The 20,504-nt window shown below is 34.7% G+C and overlaps 2 protein-coding genes across 2 annotated transcripts; both read right to left on the minus strand.

Moving 5' to 3' along the window:
• Positions 1-10,405: 10,405 nt before the first annotated feature.
• On the minus strand, positions 10,406-13,207 carry LOC110708498. The gene is made up of 2 exons (XM_021886629.1): positions 12,630-13,207; positions 10,406-11,435 (listed from the first exon to the last, which is right to left on the minus strand). Exons 1-2 carry the CDS (start codon positions 12,965-12,967, stop codon positions 10,784-10,786), a joined length of 990 nt encoding a protein of 329 aa, XP_021742321.1. The 5' UTR covers positions 12,968-13,207; the 3' UTR covers positions 10,406-10,783.
• A 1,893-nt stretch (positions 13,208-15,100) lies between these two features.
• LOC110708499 (kinesin-like protein KIN-14U) lies at positions 15,101-18,999 on the minus strand. The gene is made up of 10 exons (XM_021886631.1): positions 18,246-18,999; positions 18,058-18,141; positions 17,796-17,957; positions 17,582-17,688; positions 17,279-17,463; positions 17,006-17,173; positions 16,637-16,855; positions 16,500-16,537; positions 16,207-16,334; positions 15,101-16,114 (listed from the first exon to the last, which is right to left on the minus strand). Exons 1-10 carry the CDS (start codon positions 18,424-18,426, stop codon positions 15,512-15,514), a joined length of 1,875 nt encoding a protein of 624 aa, XP_021742323.1. The 5' UTR covers positions 18,427-18,999; the 3' UTR covers positions 15,101-15,511.
• Positions 19,000-20,504: the final 1,505 nt, after the last annotated feature.

Here is a 20,504-nt window from a genome sequence, read left to right on the forward strand (position 1 = left end):
GTGAGAGTTATGAAGGGGTATTTATAGGCTAGCTCATGCAAGAATTATGGCAAGAGAATTTGAAAATAATTATGGCAAGTAGGGTTTATGGGATTACTTGGAGAAGTGAGTACAAGAATTAAGGAAAGTTTGGATATTAAAGTGATTGTGTATACTTGAATATGGAAGGTATGTATGTCATAAAAATAATAAGGAAATTAGAATTACTTGGGGAATAATTAAGAAGAATGATTGGCAAGAAAATAAGATGATTATATATTAAAAAGATGGAGCATTAGAATTAAGGAAAATAAGATATTTTGGGAGATAATTAAAAATATAATTTTACCAATTAAATTCCCCCAAAATAATTTAATAGGGCCGAAAATATTGAGCTTACCATAGCTCAAATTTTCAGACTTCTATAAATTTATTTAGGAAGATTTTGCTCGGTTTTTAAGGAATAAAATAATTGTATAAATAATATAGAATAATAATTAAATAATTAATTAATTAAATACCAATTATTTACCAATAAATAACCAAGAAAAATCATATTTTCCATACATGGAAAATCCGAAAATCCTAGCTAGTTTTTAGGTAATTTCGGCCATAATAATTAATTAATTAAAATATTATTTTGCTTTAATTAAAATATCCGAAATATGTAAATAATCCGGTTTTTAAGATAGGATAAATGGATAATAAATCTTATCAAAAATAATGATTAGTTTTCAAAATGCTTTTGGCGCCAAAATTCAAATATTATTTTGGCTCCAAATAATAAATTTACTAAAATACTCTTTTTATAAAAATACTTCTTAATTAATTAATTAGAAAATACGTATGAAAATACGGGGTATTACAGTTGTTGGTGGATGTTGATTGCATGTTGTATATTTTAAGCTAGGGTTTGATTACATGTTCTGTTTTGCGTAGTAAAACAAGGGAGGTTTTGGTGAAAATGTGTATGTGTTATTGATGGTGTTGTGTGTGTTTTTCTTGTGAATTTGAAGTGTCTAACTTCAAATTATGGTCAATTTTCTGTTTAGGGAAGAATAGAGCAAGGAGGAGCTGAAAATGAGATTCATTCTGTTGAAGATAGGGATGACAACAGGTCGGATCTGGACCGAGTCCGAATGGACCTGGATCCAGATCCGTTTTTCAACCTTGGATCCAGATCCGCCCCGGATCCGTCGGGTCTAGAAAATGAAGACCCGGATCCAGATCCGACATATCCAATGGATCCGGGTCCGGGTCCAAAACGGGTCCTGCACATTTTGCCACTTTTTAGAAACAAATGTAATAAAAAAACACATTTCAACCAAGTTCAATACATAAATTAGAGTTATACAACTAAAAATACAAAGTAACACGCATATTGTCTTTGGAAAAAAAAAATCCAAACATTAAAAAAAAAGTATGATGTTACAAATGACCAAGCAAAAAAAAAAAATAACGACAATATATCCAATATGAACATCCAAAATCCATCTCCCGAAAGGACTAATCTTCATCATCGACATCCTAGAAAAAAGAAACAAACCAAACAAAGAGAAGAATTAGTAATTGGCAAAAACTAAATTGCTAATAAGTAACTATGCAAATCCCATCGACCTCACAGCAGTACATTACAAATTAATCAAACAAATAAACACAAATTACATAAAATTACACAAAATTGCATACATAAAACTCACAAAATTGCAGCAAAAACAAGTACAAACAAACCCACGAAATTGCAGCATATAAACCCACAAAATTGTAGCATAGAAATTCATCAAATGAAATGCAAACTTGTATAAAAACATCAAAAACAAATCTGAACTACTACCTTAATTTATTTGCTTATAAAAGGTAAAAAACGAAGAAACCTGTAACACCCCCGATTTACTAGCTATTAATAAACAATAAATAAAGGGAATATAAACAACCTTTAAATAAAATTGCGGAAGCATACACCTAAATCGGAGATATTACCGCCACACTCGACAACTTGTCAAGTGTTAAGGCTTACAAAAATCCCAATAATTATAACCCAATAAATCTAGGTGAGCTATTTACAACTTTACAAACTCGTTATAGCATACTAATCGATCACTTGAGCTCCTTTAGCTACGATCACTTGATTAACTTGCTTAAACAATCTTGACTGCTCACCATTAAGGACAAATTCCAAAATAGATCGTCGCAGGGCCACCATAAGAAAAAGACATGGTCGCAAACACAAGTAGCACATCAAAACAACACACACGTCAGCAAAAGCTGAGTAATCACCACATATTAGAATATAGAGTATAATATAATAATTAACATTACGAGATCAATTAAATAATGTAGTTCAAAACTACATTACACATTGTACTATGAAAATAACCTTTAACAACTCAACCTCGAATAATAGTTCGAACCTTTACTCAATCAACTCATATAACCCATAAGTGTGTCATGCTCGTTGTTCTATATCTAGCCTTGGACATGGGTAATTCGAATAAAACCAACAATTATAAAAACTTGAATACTCTCAATAACAAAAAAAAAAAAACACCTTGAACCAGACCACATACGGGCCAATTCCCACTGTAGGGGACCATAGAAAAATAAATAATAAAGATTGTACCTCATTCTTAACTCATGATTATTACCCTCTTACCAACAAACAAGGACTAAGTCTATAACGTCGAGCCTCAAACCAACAACAAAATAATAATTCTCAACCTTTTGATCTCATACATCGATCAAATAATAATTCACAATTTAATAATAATAACTCCACAATGGCACAAGTTCCCAAATAATATAACAATTCGATCACAATATCTCAACTCTTAAAAAAAATACTAATAACCCAAATATAATAAAATAAAATCTCAACCCCCAAAAAAATACTCTGCATTAACAACTCTAAAACCTTGATAAAACAATACTCCCTATAACAACAACATTAAAACCCTAGCAATAATTGTACAATCAATATATACAACAAAAATAAATAATACCATACTCAAATCTAATCAAATCATATAATACCATAATAATTAATCATATATACAAAGAATACAAATAATAAATCATATCACACATAACATTACGAAAATACAAACATCTCAAAAATATAGTGTGATTACACATAAAAAAATAATACAATTAAACATCTCCAAATTGATAAAGTGTGATTACATAAAATAAATAATACAATCAAATTATAAACAAACGATCTAAGGGTTGATGGTGTGATTAGTGATTACCTTTCGGAACAATTAAACATATACGAAGTATAGAGCAAGGTAAAGCATTGACTCACAACTTGCAATTCACACGCATGATATTGAAAAGATAAGTGGGCTCATAAATAGAAAGTTTGGTGGAAGATTAGGCTACAAAATTGGTTGATGATTTGATAATCAAGAGTAAGTGTAAATTGTAAACTCTTAAATTGATGGAAGCATGATCACGTACAAGAAAGAGAACGACTGCTTTTTTTTTTAATAAAATATCTTTTGAGAGTTAAGAATATTTTTAGGGTTTAAAATAGTTTATATACGTTTTGAATTGTACAGTGCTATTTAAATAAGATATGGTTTAAAAACTTTACGAACTCTAAATAAAACTATTAGATTAGAAAAGTTATATAATAAATAAAAATAATTTTTTTTAAATAAAATATATTATATAAAATCATAAAATATTTGGGTATTACAAAACCAAAAAGAGGAGGGAGTACGGCCGTACGGAACTTACAGATTTGAATGGGGGTCTTTGATGCTGTTTCATTCGCCGCCGATCTGACCGAGAGTACCGGGGTGGAGACTGGAGAGTAGGCTGAGAAGTGGAGGGTGGAGAGAGAGAGTTAGGGTTTGTAAAATTTGTTGATTTTGGTTTTCTGATATGGGCAATGGGCCTAAAGTTGTGAGTTTGTGACTCATGTGAGTCTCATATAGTTATACTCTTGTACTACCTCCGTTACATATTATGTGCAACGATTAGACATTTTTCCTCTCAACTTTATGTCAAATCGTTGCAAATAATATGTAACGGAGGTAGTATTAGAAATTTTAGTTTTTTTAAAAAAATAAATTTATAAAACGGATCAACGGATCCGGGTCTGGTAGTTAGACCCGGACCCGGATCCGTTTTTTCCAGTAGGACCCGGATCCGACCCGAATATGTCGGGTCCAAAATTAGAGGACCCAGATCCGTGAAAAACGGATCTGGATCCACGGATCCGAGTCGGTCCAGATCCACTGCCATCCCTAGTTGAAGATGGTGTAGCTCCCTCTTTAGGTGTTCAAACTACTCATCCATTGCTGTTTATGGATAATATTATGTGTGTTCACGTTTTCCCCAAATTGGACCTCCTGAGTGGTATTGATGTGTCTCAAACTTGTAGCCATTGGAGGAAGGTTTGGAGGAACAATGTTCAAGTTTTTTTTTTAACTTGCTAGTATGGTGGATTAAGAAGGTTGATTAGGTACTAGGATGTAGGTTCTAGGATGTAGATAGGATTAAATAATCCCTTAAAGTTGTTTTTTGGAGGCTAAGGGATTTATTTTGTGAAAATGTTAGGGAGCCTATGTAGATGTTTTTTGGTGAAGACATAGGCTTTAGGAAATGATGTATTTAGAACCTAACATGTATTTAGGTAGGTCACTATTGATTGTATTTAGGTGACTAATGATGTTAAGTCACATTCTTTTGGATGACATTATGCTTTAGGGTTGTTGTTATGCATTTAGGTCACTTTGTCATCTCCATTGACATGATCATTTTGTTAAAATTTGATAATGAATGAAATGAAAATATTTTGGATATAAATACGTTGGTACTAGTTTAATTTTTTATATTTTGTACTCTGTGTTAATTTTATGCATAATGGTTGTAGATGGAAGACATTCCTATGTCTGTAATTATGCACTATGGAGGGTCATGGGAAGAGACTCCTACCCTTGTTTATGTTTGTGGGACAACTAAGATATTTGATGAACTGCCTACTAATTTGAATGCCTCTTATTTTAAGAACATGATTGATTTACTTGGGTATGATGACATTTGTAAGTTACACTATTGTGATCCATTGAAAAGGGTGGATGAAGGAATGAGGTTTTTAAGTTATGATGATGCCACTTTTGTGAAGTTTTTGAGTTTACTCCACATGTATAGGGTTATGGATGTGTTTTTTTTTAACATGAAGAAGATAGTGAGGATGAACTTGATGGCAAGGGGACTTTCACTTCATTATTAGGTAGATCTAATCCTAGGGTGGGAGGGACAACTCAAGCACCACAGAACATGCATGAGATAAGAGATTCAATTTGTGGATGACATTGACTATGATGATGAAGGGAGTGATAATGAAGATATAGAGGTGTTAACTAATAGGGAACAAATTGCTAGTAGTCAGCCAGCAGAGAAAGAACTTCTTGATGAAACATAGTCTATCATAAGGCTTAAGGAGAGGTCATCAGAAAAGTGTTTAGGTGAAGAGGGTTCTAGAAGTGACACTGAAGAGGACTACCCTGGTAGCCCAGCTGAAAACCAAGATGAGGAGTATTGTGCCAATCTCATAACTACACCTCCTAAGGCAAAAGGAAGAAGGGGGTCACACACTCTAGGCATATGCAAAGTGTGAATGTGAGAAATGATGATGGGAGGCATTTTACATTGGGGCAACAATTTGAGGATGCTAAGGATTTCAGAAATGTTATCACTAACTACTGTGTTTGTCAAGGGAGGGATGTGGGGTATACTAGAAATGCAAGGGATAGGATGGGTGCAAAGTGCAAGTCATTTGACAAGGGCTGCCCATGGTACATCTGGGCTTCAAAAAAGAATGAAAATGACACTATGGTTGTGAAAACCTTGATTCCTAAACATTCATGTGGTAGGCAACCAAAGGTTAAGAAAATCAGGGCATCTTGGGTTGCAAAAACATATCACAACAAGTTTAAGGTGAATCCATATTTGAAATGTCAGGAAATAGTTGACACTATATAAACTGAGTGGGGTGTGAAAATTAGCATGTGGCTGGCTCTTAAGGCTAGAAGAAAGGCTCATGAACTGATTATAGGTGAATATGAGGAGCAATACTCTTTGTTGCACAGGTATGCAGCTGAAATTCTTAGGTCTAATCCTAAGAACACTATGAAGTTTAAAATGGGGCTTTGGCAAATTTGAAAGAATGTATGTCTGTTTTGATGCAATTAGGAATGGATTTTTAGCAGGCTGTAGACCCTTTTTTGGGATTGATGGGTGTTTTTTGAAAGGGCCTTTTGGTGGGCAACTGTTGGTGGTTGCAGGCAGAGATGGGAACAATAAAATGTTTCCTATTTCATAGGCATTAGTGGAGGTGGAAAACACAGATTCATGGTCTTGGTTTCTGGAAATTTTGGTAGATGACTTGGGCATTATTGATGGCTTTGGATACACCATCATGTATGACAAGAAAAAGGGCCTTTTAAAGGTTGTTTCTCTTATCTTCCCTAAAGCTGAAACTAGATGTTGTGCAAGGCTTGTGTATTGCAACTTCAGGACTGTCTTTGGGGGTGGGATGCAATATAGGAGAGGGTTTTGGAAGATTGCAAAGAGCACAACAGATAATGAATTTGAGGCAAACATGGAGTTATTCTCTGAGATCAATTCAAAGGCTGCCCAAGACTTGAGGAAAAGGAATTATGTTAAGTGGGTGAGAGCTTTCTTTACCTCACAATCACAATGTGATAGTATAGACAATAATATGAATGAGGTCTTTAATGCATACATATTGGCATCAAGGCATAAACCAGTTATTACTATGCTTGAAGACATAAGAGAGGGTTTGATGCAGAGGATGCACAAGAAAAGGGACTTCATACAAGGCAAAGACATTACAATCTGCCCTAGAATTCAGAAGAAGCTTGAGAAAGTCAAAATTGATGCTAGGGGCTGGGTTGCATATTGGGATGGTCATTTCTCCTATGGAGTCAGGGAAGGGGGAACTCAAATAAGGTATGTGGTGAGCTTGCTAGAGAAGACTTGTAGCTGCAATGCTTGGCAGATAAGTGGTGTTCCTTGCCACCATGCTGTCACAACAGTTTGGAAAGCTATGGAGCAACCTGAGCATTATGTTTTCCATTGGTTCACCAAAGACACTTACCTAAAGGCTTACTAATGTCCATTAGAGCCTCTAAATGGACCAGATGAATGGCCTCAAACATCACAAGTACCAATCATCCCCACTATGTTGAAGAAAGTGAACCACGGACCCACTACAAAGAGAAGGCCTTCCATGGGAGAAACAGAGGGAATCAAGCTTGGCAAGAAGGGTGTTGTCCACAAATGCAGCAACTATGAAGAAGCTGGGCACAAGAAGACAACTTGCATAAGGCCACCAAAGCAGCCTAGTCAGAGGAGCACACAAACAGAAGCACCCAGGCAGCATGTCCCAACACACACTCAGCAAAGTTAGAGTCAGGGAGGAAGTTCCTCAACACCAAGGCAACAAGTCCCAACCCAAGAATCTCAAGCATATGTGCCTATGTATGAAAAGGGTATTGGTGTATACACCTACCCAAATGGATTTTAGAGAGATTCATGGGTATGTAAAGCTCAAATATAGTTAAATTTTTGTTTATTTATTCAATTAAATTCATTTTCTCATTACATGTTCAATGCTGCAGCAAACTGAAAACAAAAGGAAGCCTAATTCTGAAGCAACTACTACTACTGAAACCATTACAAGACTATGAAGGTACACCCCACACACTCAAGCTAACAACAACAAAAATTAGAAAAATAATAACAAAGCTTTGATGTTGAACCTTCTTCTTCAGCTTGAATAATTCGTGTTCCATCTTAAATTTGTTGTTAATCATCAACAACATTTCATCCCTCAATTCAGTAGGGTGAGGCATGTCAACCCATTCAAAGTAATTGCATCCATTGTAGCATTTGTAATTCTCACAAATTTTACACCTCATGAATGGATGCTTGATTGTCCTTGATATCCTATGCATAGCCCTTCTGTTACAGTGGCAGCATTCCATGATTTGAGCTTAATGTTTCTATTTTTGCACTTTGTAGGAGGCTGATTTTTTCTTCTGAATTTTTTGTCTTGTCCTTGATCACTCTTGACTGCAGTACAGAGGGGAAGAACTGAAGAAGCAGCAGCTAGCCAACTACTGTTTTGCTGATTTTTTTTTTATTCTGGGAAAAAACGTTGTTGAAGAATTTTGCCTAAAAAAAATGGTGAATCAACCTGTTTTGATGATAATGTGTTGCTGGTATACTGCTACTGCAGTGCAGAAGGGAACACTGGAAGAAGAAGAAGCAGCAGCTTCTATTTTGCTGATTTTTTTTTTGAATCAGGGAAAATCGTTTTGGATGAATTTTGGTTAAGAAAACATGGTGAATCTTCCTGTTTTGATGCTACTTTGTTGCTGGTGTGTTCATGGAATTGTTTTTGCCAAGTTTAAACCCCTTTAATTAAATAGAATATAACGACTAGTTTTTTTACTGTTGGTTAAGAAAAATATTTTTTAAAAAAAATTAATATTTTAATTATTTATAGTTAGTGGTGAGTTAGTTCACCTGGAAATAAATTTGAGTACCCAAAAGGTGAGCAAAAAAAATTGAGTACCTAAAAGGTGAAAAATAGAATAATTGAGTACCTGACTGTACTCTTAACTGTAATGATTAATAAATATGATACTTCTTTCAAAATAAATTAATGAAATTATGATTACATTATTTTTCAAATAAAGAATTATAACAACTATTTTAAACAGATTATAGCTTCGTTTTGTTAAAAAAAACAAAAAAAAAAACAAATAATAGCTATTTAATTTTTGCACGCACAGGACTAAACTAGTATTTTCATAAAAGTATTTTCATAAAAGTGATAGACTCGGATTTGGAATAGCCCCTCCCTACTTCTCTTTAATTGCTCGGACCACAATCCAAAAATGACGGCGTGAAGTGAGCTGATGTTAGTTATTTAAGTGCACTTTCTTAAGTAAGGTAATTATGCTAACACCACTTGTTCCAAAAATGTAAAAGTTCTTCGGAATGACATAATATAACAAAAGACATAGAATACATATATTTTAATAATTTAGAGTTTTTCTACATCGACATATGTGGTGTACACGCTAAAATGACAAGTCATATTTTGTTACCGGAAAATCCAAATTTATATTTGTGCTAAACTTGGAATGTTTAACACATGGAAATTTCGTAATAAAATAGCTTCGGAGTCCGTGCCCAGACAAATAAATGATGTTTTTCCATATAAAAGTTATGATATTATGCCTACTTGTATAAACAAACAAAGTAACGACTCATAGTAACATTATTCTTTGCTCTGTCACTGCTTAACCACAGTAACTTAAATTGAGTTGAGCTTTTACCCCTCTCTAAAATTATCTTCTCATCTTCGTCAAGAGAGAGAAACAGAAAACATACTCGAAATCATGAGAGAAACCGAAAAGAAACTCGATAGACCTGTCCATGAAGTGAGTATTTGGTGGGATATACTTCTCTTTTGCATTGGAGTGGGTGTTGTTTGATAGATGTTGAGTGCCATATTTCCTTGCCTCCGTATCTAAGCTTTATGTCTGGTTGGGTGTTCAAAAGAATTCCTTTTTACCCCTAAGCTTTGCATAAATGGCTACATACCTTGCATTATAATCTGTTCGAAAGACCAAACTTAAAATCATTACACATTTCTATAAACTAGATGACTTGCTATATTGATACTTGTTTTTAAACAGTTCCTTCAATATCACGAAGTATTTTGATGTATAAAGTAATAGGTATCAACCTTAATAGGTATTTTGATGTATAAAGTAATAGGTATCAACTCCAAGCATGACCCAACAAATAGCTTATGTAAGAAAATCTGGCCTGAACTATGAAAATCTAATGCCATGTATACACAAAAAAAGCTATGTATAAGCATCATGAAACACACTTAAGCTGTATTCTGTGTGAAATGATCCCTGCAATTTCGTACTCGAGGGAATTTTTGATGTATTGGTCATATTGGGAGCAGTAAAATGGGGGACTCTACTCAGAATTCTTTAACCTTCCTTGAAAAATCATGCACAGATGTTTCCTTATTACTGAAAAGCGCCTCAAATGTGAAGTCAAGGCTACCAAAACATTCAGAGAGTAACAGGTATACGATGATCATTCCAATGGCAACACTAGAGCACCTGTAACATTTGAAAGGGTAATATTCCAAAATTTCAACATAGAGCAACATCTACGAGAAGTTTGTAATTAAAGGGAATAGACTGCATGCCATATAGTGACCTTCAAGATCTAAATATAAACAGGTTAAAAACCATGAAACCCATCTACATTTACAGCGTCAAAACAAGCTATGAAACATATGAGCTTGTAAATATCATTCTGCAAAGTGAAGTATAGCAAAAGGGACACATGAATATGAAAATCAAATTTCAATATATGAATCAAATATTTGTTTAAATTAATTGTACAATCTACAAAAAATTACACATAACTTACAGTAAGTGAAAAATGAAAATTACTGCACAGCCACCAGAATTTCCAGTTCTTATTCTGAAAACAAGGTGCAGCACCGAAAGAGAAAAAACTAGCTCCTTGTGTTTGGAGAGTTGCTAGTCAGCTTAAAGTACATATCTTCACGAGATAATGCACAGAGAGCATCCTGTCATTTTTATGGATCCCCCAGATTTCAATAATATACTTAAATACACCAGAACCCCAAAGGACCTCATTTTCCAATCAGATGACAAAAAGTACCATACGCTATAAGCTTTTGTGATTTTGCCTATCAAACTATTTAAGCTTTCACTCGCCGAAACTCAAACCAAATTTCATAATGATTGAAAAGCAGACTATCATGTGTGTGCTTTCCCACATACTCGAGCCCTAAGCTTGAAAGTCTCTTTGTACACTCATCTCCACCTAAACGAGAACAGAATTTTACGTTGTGGGAGACAAAAATTCGGCCATCTGGCTTTAATTTAGATGCTAATCGTTCCAACCCAACCCAAACAAGTTTATCAGGCATATGCAGGAAAACTGCACTAGCATATATCAGATCATATGTAACCTCAGATCCAAATCTGCTAAAATCCATGTCTTCACCTTTTACAATAATAGGGCGCTTGTGCAACAGACCCTGAGATGGAAGCTCATATCTAAAAGCCGCCATAAGAGATAACTCGTCTCTCTCAAGACAGTGAAAGTGTTCAGGTTTCAAGTACCGAATGAAGTGCAATCCCACTCGAAGTGTCCCACATCCAATTTCAAGAACCTGAGCATCAGGGCTAAGGTGAGCAGACTCCGCAAGGAATTCAAACACATCTCTTCCCCCAGCCCATGGTTCACCATAGTTACTATGATGCTCTTCAACGAGGAGCTCACCAGGGCAGGGTAGAGCAGTGTGGTTGTTGGCCTCATCCCCTTCATAATGAGATATACCCTTGTACCTGAAACATATACAGCGGTTTGTTTGAAATTCTAGCTACTTAAATAGATACAGAATACGATTGCAGACATTATGACAAAAGAATGCAAAGCAAATTCTAAAAACCCCACATCCTCTGCTAGAGAGCTTCATGACTGATCAAACATTATAAGCACAAACCATTAAAGAGGACTGGTGCATTCAATCGAACATGAGGCAACAAGCCATATAACATAACTGCAAGAGCAACTTTTGTACAACATTTATCACTCAGCCGCTCGGGATAGAAATTTCTGGAAGGTAATCCTAGCATGAAATGACTGATTACACTAACAGCTTGTACTTGTTGGTGGTAGTAATGGTCCATTCCTAACAAAGTTACAAGTAATATCATTCTCAGTACCGCGTATCAATCAGACCGTGAATGCTCTTAGTTTCCGGCCATTATAACTTGTTAAAGGACCAACTCAACCAAAAGCTTAAGCTGATGGTTGAGGCCCAGGAATATGTTTTATACTCTATCACGCCCCCTCACACGAAAGCCTGTTTGGGCTAGAAGTGTGGATGCAGCATGGGCCCTCCTCATACCCAGCGCTTAATATTCCACTTGAAAGTGGGGGGTGGATGAGATTCGAACCCGTGACCTTTATGTCACGTTGGCTCTGATACCATGTTAAAGGACCAACTCAACCAAAAGCTTAAGCTGATGGTTGAGGCCCAAGAATATGTTTTATACTCTATCATAACTCAATCAATAATGAGATTAGCTATGCAAGAAACAGTAATTATAAATTACAAACAACATAACATGATCACTGATCTCAGTGATCACACAATGTAAGCAAAGAAACATAATCACTAGTTTCAATAACCCTTCACAACCACTTAAAACATGTTTATATTGCAAATCATAAGCCTAAACCTTGATAAATTGCACAATAATCTGGCATCTTAACAGCAACCAAAAATCACTCAAATTTGATATTACACCTACTATATTAGATAATTTAAGTCTCGGGGGTGTAACCCGAGACATCGGATCAAATCTCGTCTACATCACTGTCCTTTCCAACTCCCCATACCCCAAACAAAAGAATCAATTTTGAACTTGAAGAAGCAAATATGATCCAGCATTACCTCAAAATTCTAATAACTTCATAAATTCAATCAAATAAACCAAAAGCCTAAATCAAATTAAGAGAAAAAGGGGGCATACTGTCGGAGATCTTCAAGCTGTTGAACCCTAGTACGAGGATTAATCCCTTTACGCAAAACATTATCCTTCATATGCAATCCATTAATTCGGATCTGATCTCGAACCCAATCAATATCTTCCATTGATGTCGAAACCCTTTCCACGGATTTTCCAGAAGATTCGGGAAATGTTTCGGTGATAGCAGGGGAAGAAGGGCAAGAGCAAGTGGAAGAGAGAGAAGAAAGCAAGAAGAAGAGAAAAATGGCGGCAGTAGAAAGAGCAAGAACTAGGACTGGTACTGTGATTACAACCCCTTTTTGATGTGAGGTTGAAGATGAAGATGATGAGAGTAGCCCCATTTTTGTTTCTGGGTTCTGGGTTTTTTTCGAGTGTTGGGAGGGAGTTCTTGTGATGTTCTATTCGATAGGGGATGACTCAAATCTAGAGGGGTTCGCGGTTCGGTTTGATGAATTGACGTGGTTTGGTCTCGAGGCACTTTTATAGATCAAACAACACTGTAAACTTGAAAATACGATTGGATGAGTGTGGTTCACTCGTAATGTTCAACATATTATGTCAATCATAGGGGTGATGGTGTCTTTTCATTTAATAAGCCAAAAATAGTAATGTCATTGGACATGTATTGACGTGTTCAGAGTGCCAACTACTATGCACTATTATATTTGATGGCGTTAACAACAAACATAAAACGTTTGTTAGGAACAAAGCCTCAAATCCCAAAATCACTCCTTTCTCTCAAGTCTCAACAATGACAAAAGTGTAGTACAAGGCCTACTACGAAACTAAAATTAGTGTTGGGCAAACGGCCAAAAGCTAGTTGTAACTCCAGCAATGGGCGATGGCATTGTCTGTAAATAAATTGATCTTTCTTATCCACCAACGTTGGCAAGAATTATGTCCAAGAGCTCCTTGACAAAGCTTCTCAGGTCATCAATTTCAAGGTGAAATGGTCATCACCCCTACGGCCGTATCCTTTGGGGTTAACCAAGCCCTTAATTTCACCTTTTATTTCTAGGGCTTTCGTTTGTCGCCGAAGGTGGTGTCGATGGACTATTTAATAGAGGAAGATGATGGTGTCGGTGGACATCACGAAGATGATGGTGTCGGTGGACATTATGAAGATGGTGGTGTCGATGGTAGCTTCGAGGGAGGAAGTAGCTTGGACACCAATGTTAACATTGATAAACAGAGTTTGGATCTAAGCTTGTGTTCTTGATGATTAAGCAGCTGACGATGCACAAGGATGAGTTAGCTTTTATGAGTAAGCACTAGATTAACATAATATGTTGATCATGAAGATCAACCGGGGCGACCCCTTATTGAAATAAATTCGTGCAAAGATAACAAACCTATACTAGTAAAAGAAAAAAAAAAACCATATACAAGTATGTACCTATCTCGAAAACAAAAATTAGACTTAACAATTACTATGTGAATTTACAAATTATATACAAATAAGTTTTAGCTTTTAAGTTTTAACGTATGTAGTTATTGGCTCAAACGATGCCTCATGTGACCTTATGTGATACGGTCATACAGAGTACTACTTCACAAAATTATTTGTTATGAAGTATTTAATTAAGACTATATCCATTAAATGGAGATAAATGGTTTAATTTGAATAAACTTATAATTGATGATTGATAGCAAATGTAATTGGAATACATTCATTTGATTACTAGGTTAGCACCCGTGCGATGCACGCAGTAATTTATCTTTGAATTTTTGTAAAAAAAATTTGAGTTTAAAATGTTCATAAGTTCAATTAATTGACCTTAATTATGCTAACAACTTCTATAAAGACTCTAACAACCTATTATCAACATAAATCACCTAAGTAATAGGTACTTATTTTAAATTAATTACCTCAAAAATAGCTACAATCTGTTTATAATTAATTAGCATTTTGTTTAAAAAAAAAAACATTTGAGCGGGAAATTTTTTCATGAAATTGCGCCACGTGTACAACTTTAAATAAAGATGACCAAGTGGTTGCTACTTTAGTATTAGTTATAGATATTTTGTTTTATCTTGAAAAAAAAAAAGTATATCTTTTAACGTCATATCATTTGAAACGAGATGACATGTGTTTGCTTTAACTTTTTTATATAAAAATTTTTTGTTGAGTTTAAAAGCCCTCAACAAAACTCTAAAAATGCGTTACAATCCCTTTAAAGCTTAAAAGTCTAGACGAAACTTGGCAAAAACTAATCTATCACGTATAGCTTTCATAATTAAGAGATACGATAGTGAGGGTACTTGAGGGTAGGGATTTTCTTACTCTCTGCTCTACTTCTAAGTGTCTGGCTTGTAAATACTGAACAAGAAAAACCGTGTGCATGTTATAAGATGGCAAAATATCAATAAGTATCTTACATAATGAAATATTCTAAAGATACACCAAAAAGTCATCAAGAATAAGTAATAAGCATTGGTTTCGTCAAAATATTCTAAAGATGCAACTAAAAGTGTTAATCAGCAAACCAAACTATTTTATTTTTATATATCAGTCAATATTTTACAAGTTTATGTCTATTTTAGTTACACTCTTCAAAAACCAGTAAAACAAAAATCCAACATACAGATTTATACCCTTTTCCTCCCTATGTCATACATCAAACTTTGGGCTACACATAAAAAAGATAGCCTTTCAGTCTAAAAGAGTTATCCACCCAACACACATGTAACTCATAGTGGATACCTAATAAGCTGTTAATCACAGCTAACAAACTTGAAAAAAAGCTAACAAATCAACCAACAAGTCCTGTAATATCACCCAGAAAAGCATGACTTGCAGTCCGAAAAAGAAAAAGTCCTAGGAAGGATCTGAGAATGATCACACTCATAATGATTATGTAAAGTAAGCAAACAAGAATTTTGGATCAGATAAGATTTGACATCCTTCTCCTATGACGAATGTAAGTAGGCTTGCTGTTCACAAGTGATGGTGTCACTGGTTTATTACGCGCTGAGGAGGCAGGTTTAGGTTCTACATTACTGCAGTTTTGAGTCTCAGTGGGAACATTCTTCGCTGCTTTATCAGGATGATGTCTACTTGCACTTCGTAGAACTGCTTTAAGACGAGGCTCAAGAAAACTAAGGGACTGTGAAGCTGAAAGTTGCATGGAGCTTCTAGTCCCAGACCTTAAAACTCTTGCTGCATAGTGATTTTGTCTTTCTGAAGCACTGTGCCTCAGGCGACTGATAGCAGTGGGAGTCATATAATGTGGCAATGATTTTCTTTTGATTGGTTTTTCAGAGTCACAAGGGGTGTCTACAATTTCCTTGGAATCAATTTTGGTGTCGTCTGTGATGTTTTCTTCATCTTCTGTGCTGTCGCAGGCAACTGCATTAAGCTGTTTTTTCTCACTATGAAGTGATTCAGCCTTCTGCAATTGATCCCTGACTTTTTGGTACTCTTCTTCAGCTTCTCTCATTTCATCAGAAAGCTCAGCTATTTTCTTTTGCTTTAATTGCTTTATTTCCTAAAGAAGAGATACTCAAAACATCAGTATGCATAATAAAAGCTTAAACCCAAGTATGCTGAGTAATAGACAAGATAACAAGTATGGACTACCTGAGGCAACTCTTGGTTTGATTCTATGCCTCTTGCTCTTTTGGCGAAACTCATAGAGCAAATGGTCTCCCCTAGATCTTCTTCAACAGGACTTATATGCACGATCATCAATACCTTTGATTCATTTCCTGAACAAAACAAGTGAACACAAAACACAAGATAAGTTTCAAAAAGAGTTCTACAAAATCCAAATCATAATATATGCAGAAAGTAGGTATCACAGATATAGTAAAAATTAATTGCAGGCTTGACAGTTGATCTTTGAGCATGCACAAAAGTAATGCAAAACTTACCAAGCGAATCTCTCAATATTTGGGTGAGTTTGCTATTTCTGCAGATGTATAGATGGCTTCTATTAGATTATGCATGATTAAAACAAGTGAAAAAAACCACTACCTTAAACATGGATTGAGTCTGTATTTCAATGTACCTGTAGGGAACATGAGTTCTTTTTCGTCTGAGTGAAGCAATAACGTCACCCAGAGCAGAAAGTGAGAGATTAATGGCACGCCCTTCATCTAATGTTAGACCAGTAGCTCCAGTTTTCAGCAACCGTTCACTCCCTCCAAGATCAACCATCCACAACTTGCTAGTTCTTGTTTGACCTTCCGGTGCATCTCCATGATGAGAAATGGTGATCCTCATTAAGCTAGATATATATAAAACTTAAAACAGATAACGTAAACGCCTCACCAAAGTAATCCAATGAAATGCATAAGAGGGCTTAAATGAATAAATAGGTAAAAACAAGGCACACACAGAGACCACAGTATTTAAAGGGATAGGAAGCAGAACCCACCAATGCGATCTGCTAGACACATCATTGACATTAGTGGATGAAGTTGCACGAGCTCGTCTTCCCTTAGTATACCACCAGTTAGCCTTTGAGAAATCAGAGATGGGCACTTCTGTAAGGCCTTCAATTTCAACAACTCCTTTTGCATCAACTTGAACATTCAGCTGGTTGCTGTAATTCATCCAACATAGATAAGTGACAGATAATAAGGAATAACAAGAATTAACTATGTCAACAGATAATATGGAATGGAGCCAATTAGTAATATGTAAATACCATCGTGATACAGGTTCATATGCTCTACGAGTTGGTTTCGGAGCCAACAAGTCCTTCAAGTTGCCCATGTAAACTTCCAACATGCTCATAGAGAAAGTAACAGAAGCAGTAGAATGTAAAGAGGCATAGTGAAAGAGCTCTCTAAGAGCTCGAGGAACAATGCCAAGCTGATCATTCATCCCATCCTATAAAATCGAAAACACGACTCATGCATGAGATTCATGTCAAAAATGAGAAACAGATCTTTCCTTGTACCATTACAAAACTATCACAAAATCCGACTCAGAAGTTTAGAAATCTCACCATTGTAAAGGTCTTTCCAGTACCAGTTTGACCATAAGCAAAAATACACACATTGTGCCCATCAAGTGCAGATCTGAGAATTGGTTCAACCTCAACAAATACATCTTCTACAGAATAATAAGCAATATAATATCTTACTAATACTGATCAAACAAAACAACAGAAAAACTTTATATTACATTAATTTGCACTAAGAAAACATTAAAATGCTAACCTTGAGTTGATTTTTGACAAAACACCTTGTCAAAGTCAAATCCCTTCTTGCTTCCAGCTGATTTAACAACAACTTTATCCAAATCAACTACAACAGGATCATCATTTTTGCTGATATTGCTCCATAACAATGGTCGAATTCTACAAAATACTCGAATGCTTCCTAATATGATCATTAATATGAAATATCAGCATCAAACTAACTCAAATAAAATGTACATTACTCCACTGTAAAATAATCAAATTCATAATACTAATAATACCTTTAATGTCCAATATCTTATTTAACAACCCTCTTCTCTTTTCATCCAAATCCTTTTGCTTAGACTTTAATCCCATAATCTCTTCTGCATAATCATATAATTTCAACAGATTACTTAAAAAATTAAAAGGGTAATAACATTTTTATAAAATTATACAATAACAGTTAAAAAAGTTCAGGAACATTTACCTTCTAAATTTGATATTAATTCACTGAGATCACTCTGAGTGTTCTCAGGGACCACATTATTTGTAATTATAGGAATTTCCTGAATTGTTGAAATCCCATTTATACCATCTGAAAATTTCAGAACCTCATTTCCATTTTCAAATGGGATTGAGATCTCTTCTTCAACACTAGTGATTAACATTTTCGAACCCGGAATCAATATTAGTATCCCGTCTTGCTACAAGATGAGTTACCGTATTACCCGCCCTCTTTCTTTGGAGTAAAACATAAGCAAAATCTATACTACACTGAATACTGTTATACTTCTGTTCAACAGAAGAAAACAGAACAGGAATTTCAGAGAATAGAGAGCCTGTAAAAGTGAATGCAGAGAGAGTACAGTACAGGGTACAGGGTGTAGAATCAATGCCCAAAGAACACTCATTCCCAGAATAAATTCAAAAGTAGAAAGTGAATTTTAATTAGATGAAGTGAAAGTGAATCAACTCTACCATTTTTATGTAATTTTTTTTGAAACCCCAGAAAAAATTAACAAGATTAGAAGAAACCCAGAAATTAATTTGGGGAAATCAAGAAGATATAGAATGAAAAAGAAATAATTTATGAGGGTAAAGTTGTGTACTTTTGGTACAGTTTATGGGTAACCAATCACTAAGCACTGACATAGATGAAATGTTTAAAAAATAAAATTTTAAAAAATAAAATAAAAAATACCCAAAACAAAAAATTAAAAATTAAAGAAATTGGATGAGATTAGATCCGGAAGATTATTTTTTTTTTTTTGTTTTTTAAGTTGTAAAGCAGATATTCAGACAGGAGCGTGGTGGGTCTGAAACGAACAGAAGAGAAAATGGTAAAAGTGGAATTAAGGTAGGGAGAAAGTTGAGCCATCTTTTTCTTTACACTAATCCATAACTAATCTTGTTGCTTTATTAACTAACCTAAATTTGTGCTCCAAAAAAAAAAAAAAAAAAAAGACCATAATAGAGTAACCCGTATAACACTATAAACCGAGTAACCTATAGCCAGCCACATTCTCCGACACTCCTTATAAAAGTTAATGTTTCTGAAAAGTTGTAATAATTTGACTTTTGCATTATTCTAAAGATTTTTAACCATATTTTCCGAATAACATATAAAAATTAAATGATATCGTATTACTATGTTGGATTAGTCTCGGTATATGTTTTCATATATAGACTTTTTCAATCGTACATATATTTATGATCAAACTTATGTACAGTAAATATGTCAATGCAAATATCCTGAAACGAATGAGGTAATATCATTTAGGCCCTGTTCTCATCAGATTATTTTCAATTCAACTTTAATAAGTTCAGTTTAGTTCAATTCGGCTCCTAATTTCCCTCTCTCATAAAATATTCAGTTCAACTCTAATAAGTTTAATTCAGTTCGGTTCAGTTTACGAGAACAGACCCTTATTACTCGATCATTCTGGCTATAATCTCGAATAGTGAGACAAATAGTGTAAGTAACTTCGGATACCAAATTCTATCATTACTTTGGATACCATACCTGGTGAGGTACCAAGAAATAGTGAAGATTAAATTAGTGAAAGTTCTGTAGCAAGTTGAATAGTATAATTGTTAGAGTGGCAGTAATTGGGAATGAGTATTTGTAATCACATGCAGCAGCTGAAAGTGAAGACTTTGTTTCTTAGTTGGGCTTTTCAAGTATTTCTTACTTCTTACACCATTTTTCCAGTGTTTGACTTTTCTTTGCATTATTGTGTGAATCACTTGGTATGGGCTATCCACCCAAGACTTGTAACCATGATTGATGGTCTCAACCCAACTCATCAAATATTATCTCTTAAAAATTCAAAAAAAAAAAAAAAAAAAAAAAAAAAAACTAGACAGATATAACTAAAATTATTGTGTTTGAACTTCAAGAAAACCATCATGTCTTACATGATTCAAAACAATAATTATAAGCAAAGGTACATACACCCTTTTTTTTTTTTTATATCAAAGTGGTAGATTGGTGAGTAGTGGTGTATATATCTTTTCATTATATAATTATTAATATTTGTTGAGTAAAAGAGTATCATATTAATATTTGTTGGATTTAAGGATGTCAATGAAACGGGTTTTGTAGAAACTTATCTAGTATCTACTCTATTTATAGAGAATTGGATGAAGTTTGGTGGCTAACGGGGCGGCATTCTCCGAAATCTACAAACCAATTTTCTCTCCGTAACTTTTTGTCCCTCGATAGTCGATATTGACTTGCAATCAA

This window comes from Chenopodium quinoa, unplaced genomic scaffold, assembly GCF_001683475.1.
Source record: "Chenopodium quinoa cultivar QQ74 unplaced genomic scaffold, ASM168347v1, whole genome shotgun sequence".
Taxonomy (NCBI): Eukaryota; Viridiplantae; Streptophyta; class Magnoliopsida; order Caryophyllales; family Amaranthaceae; genus Chenopodium; species Chenopodium quinoa.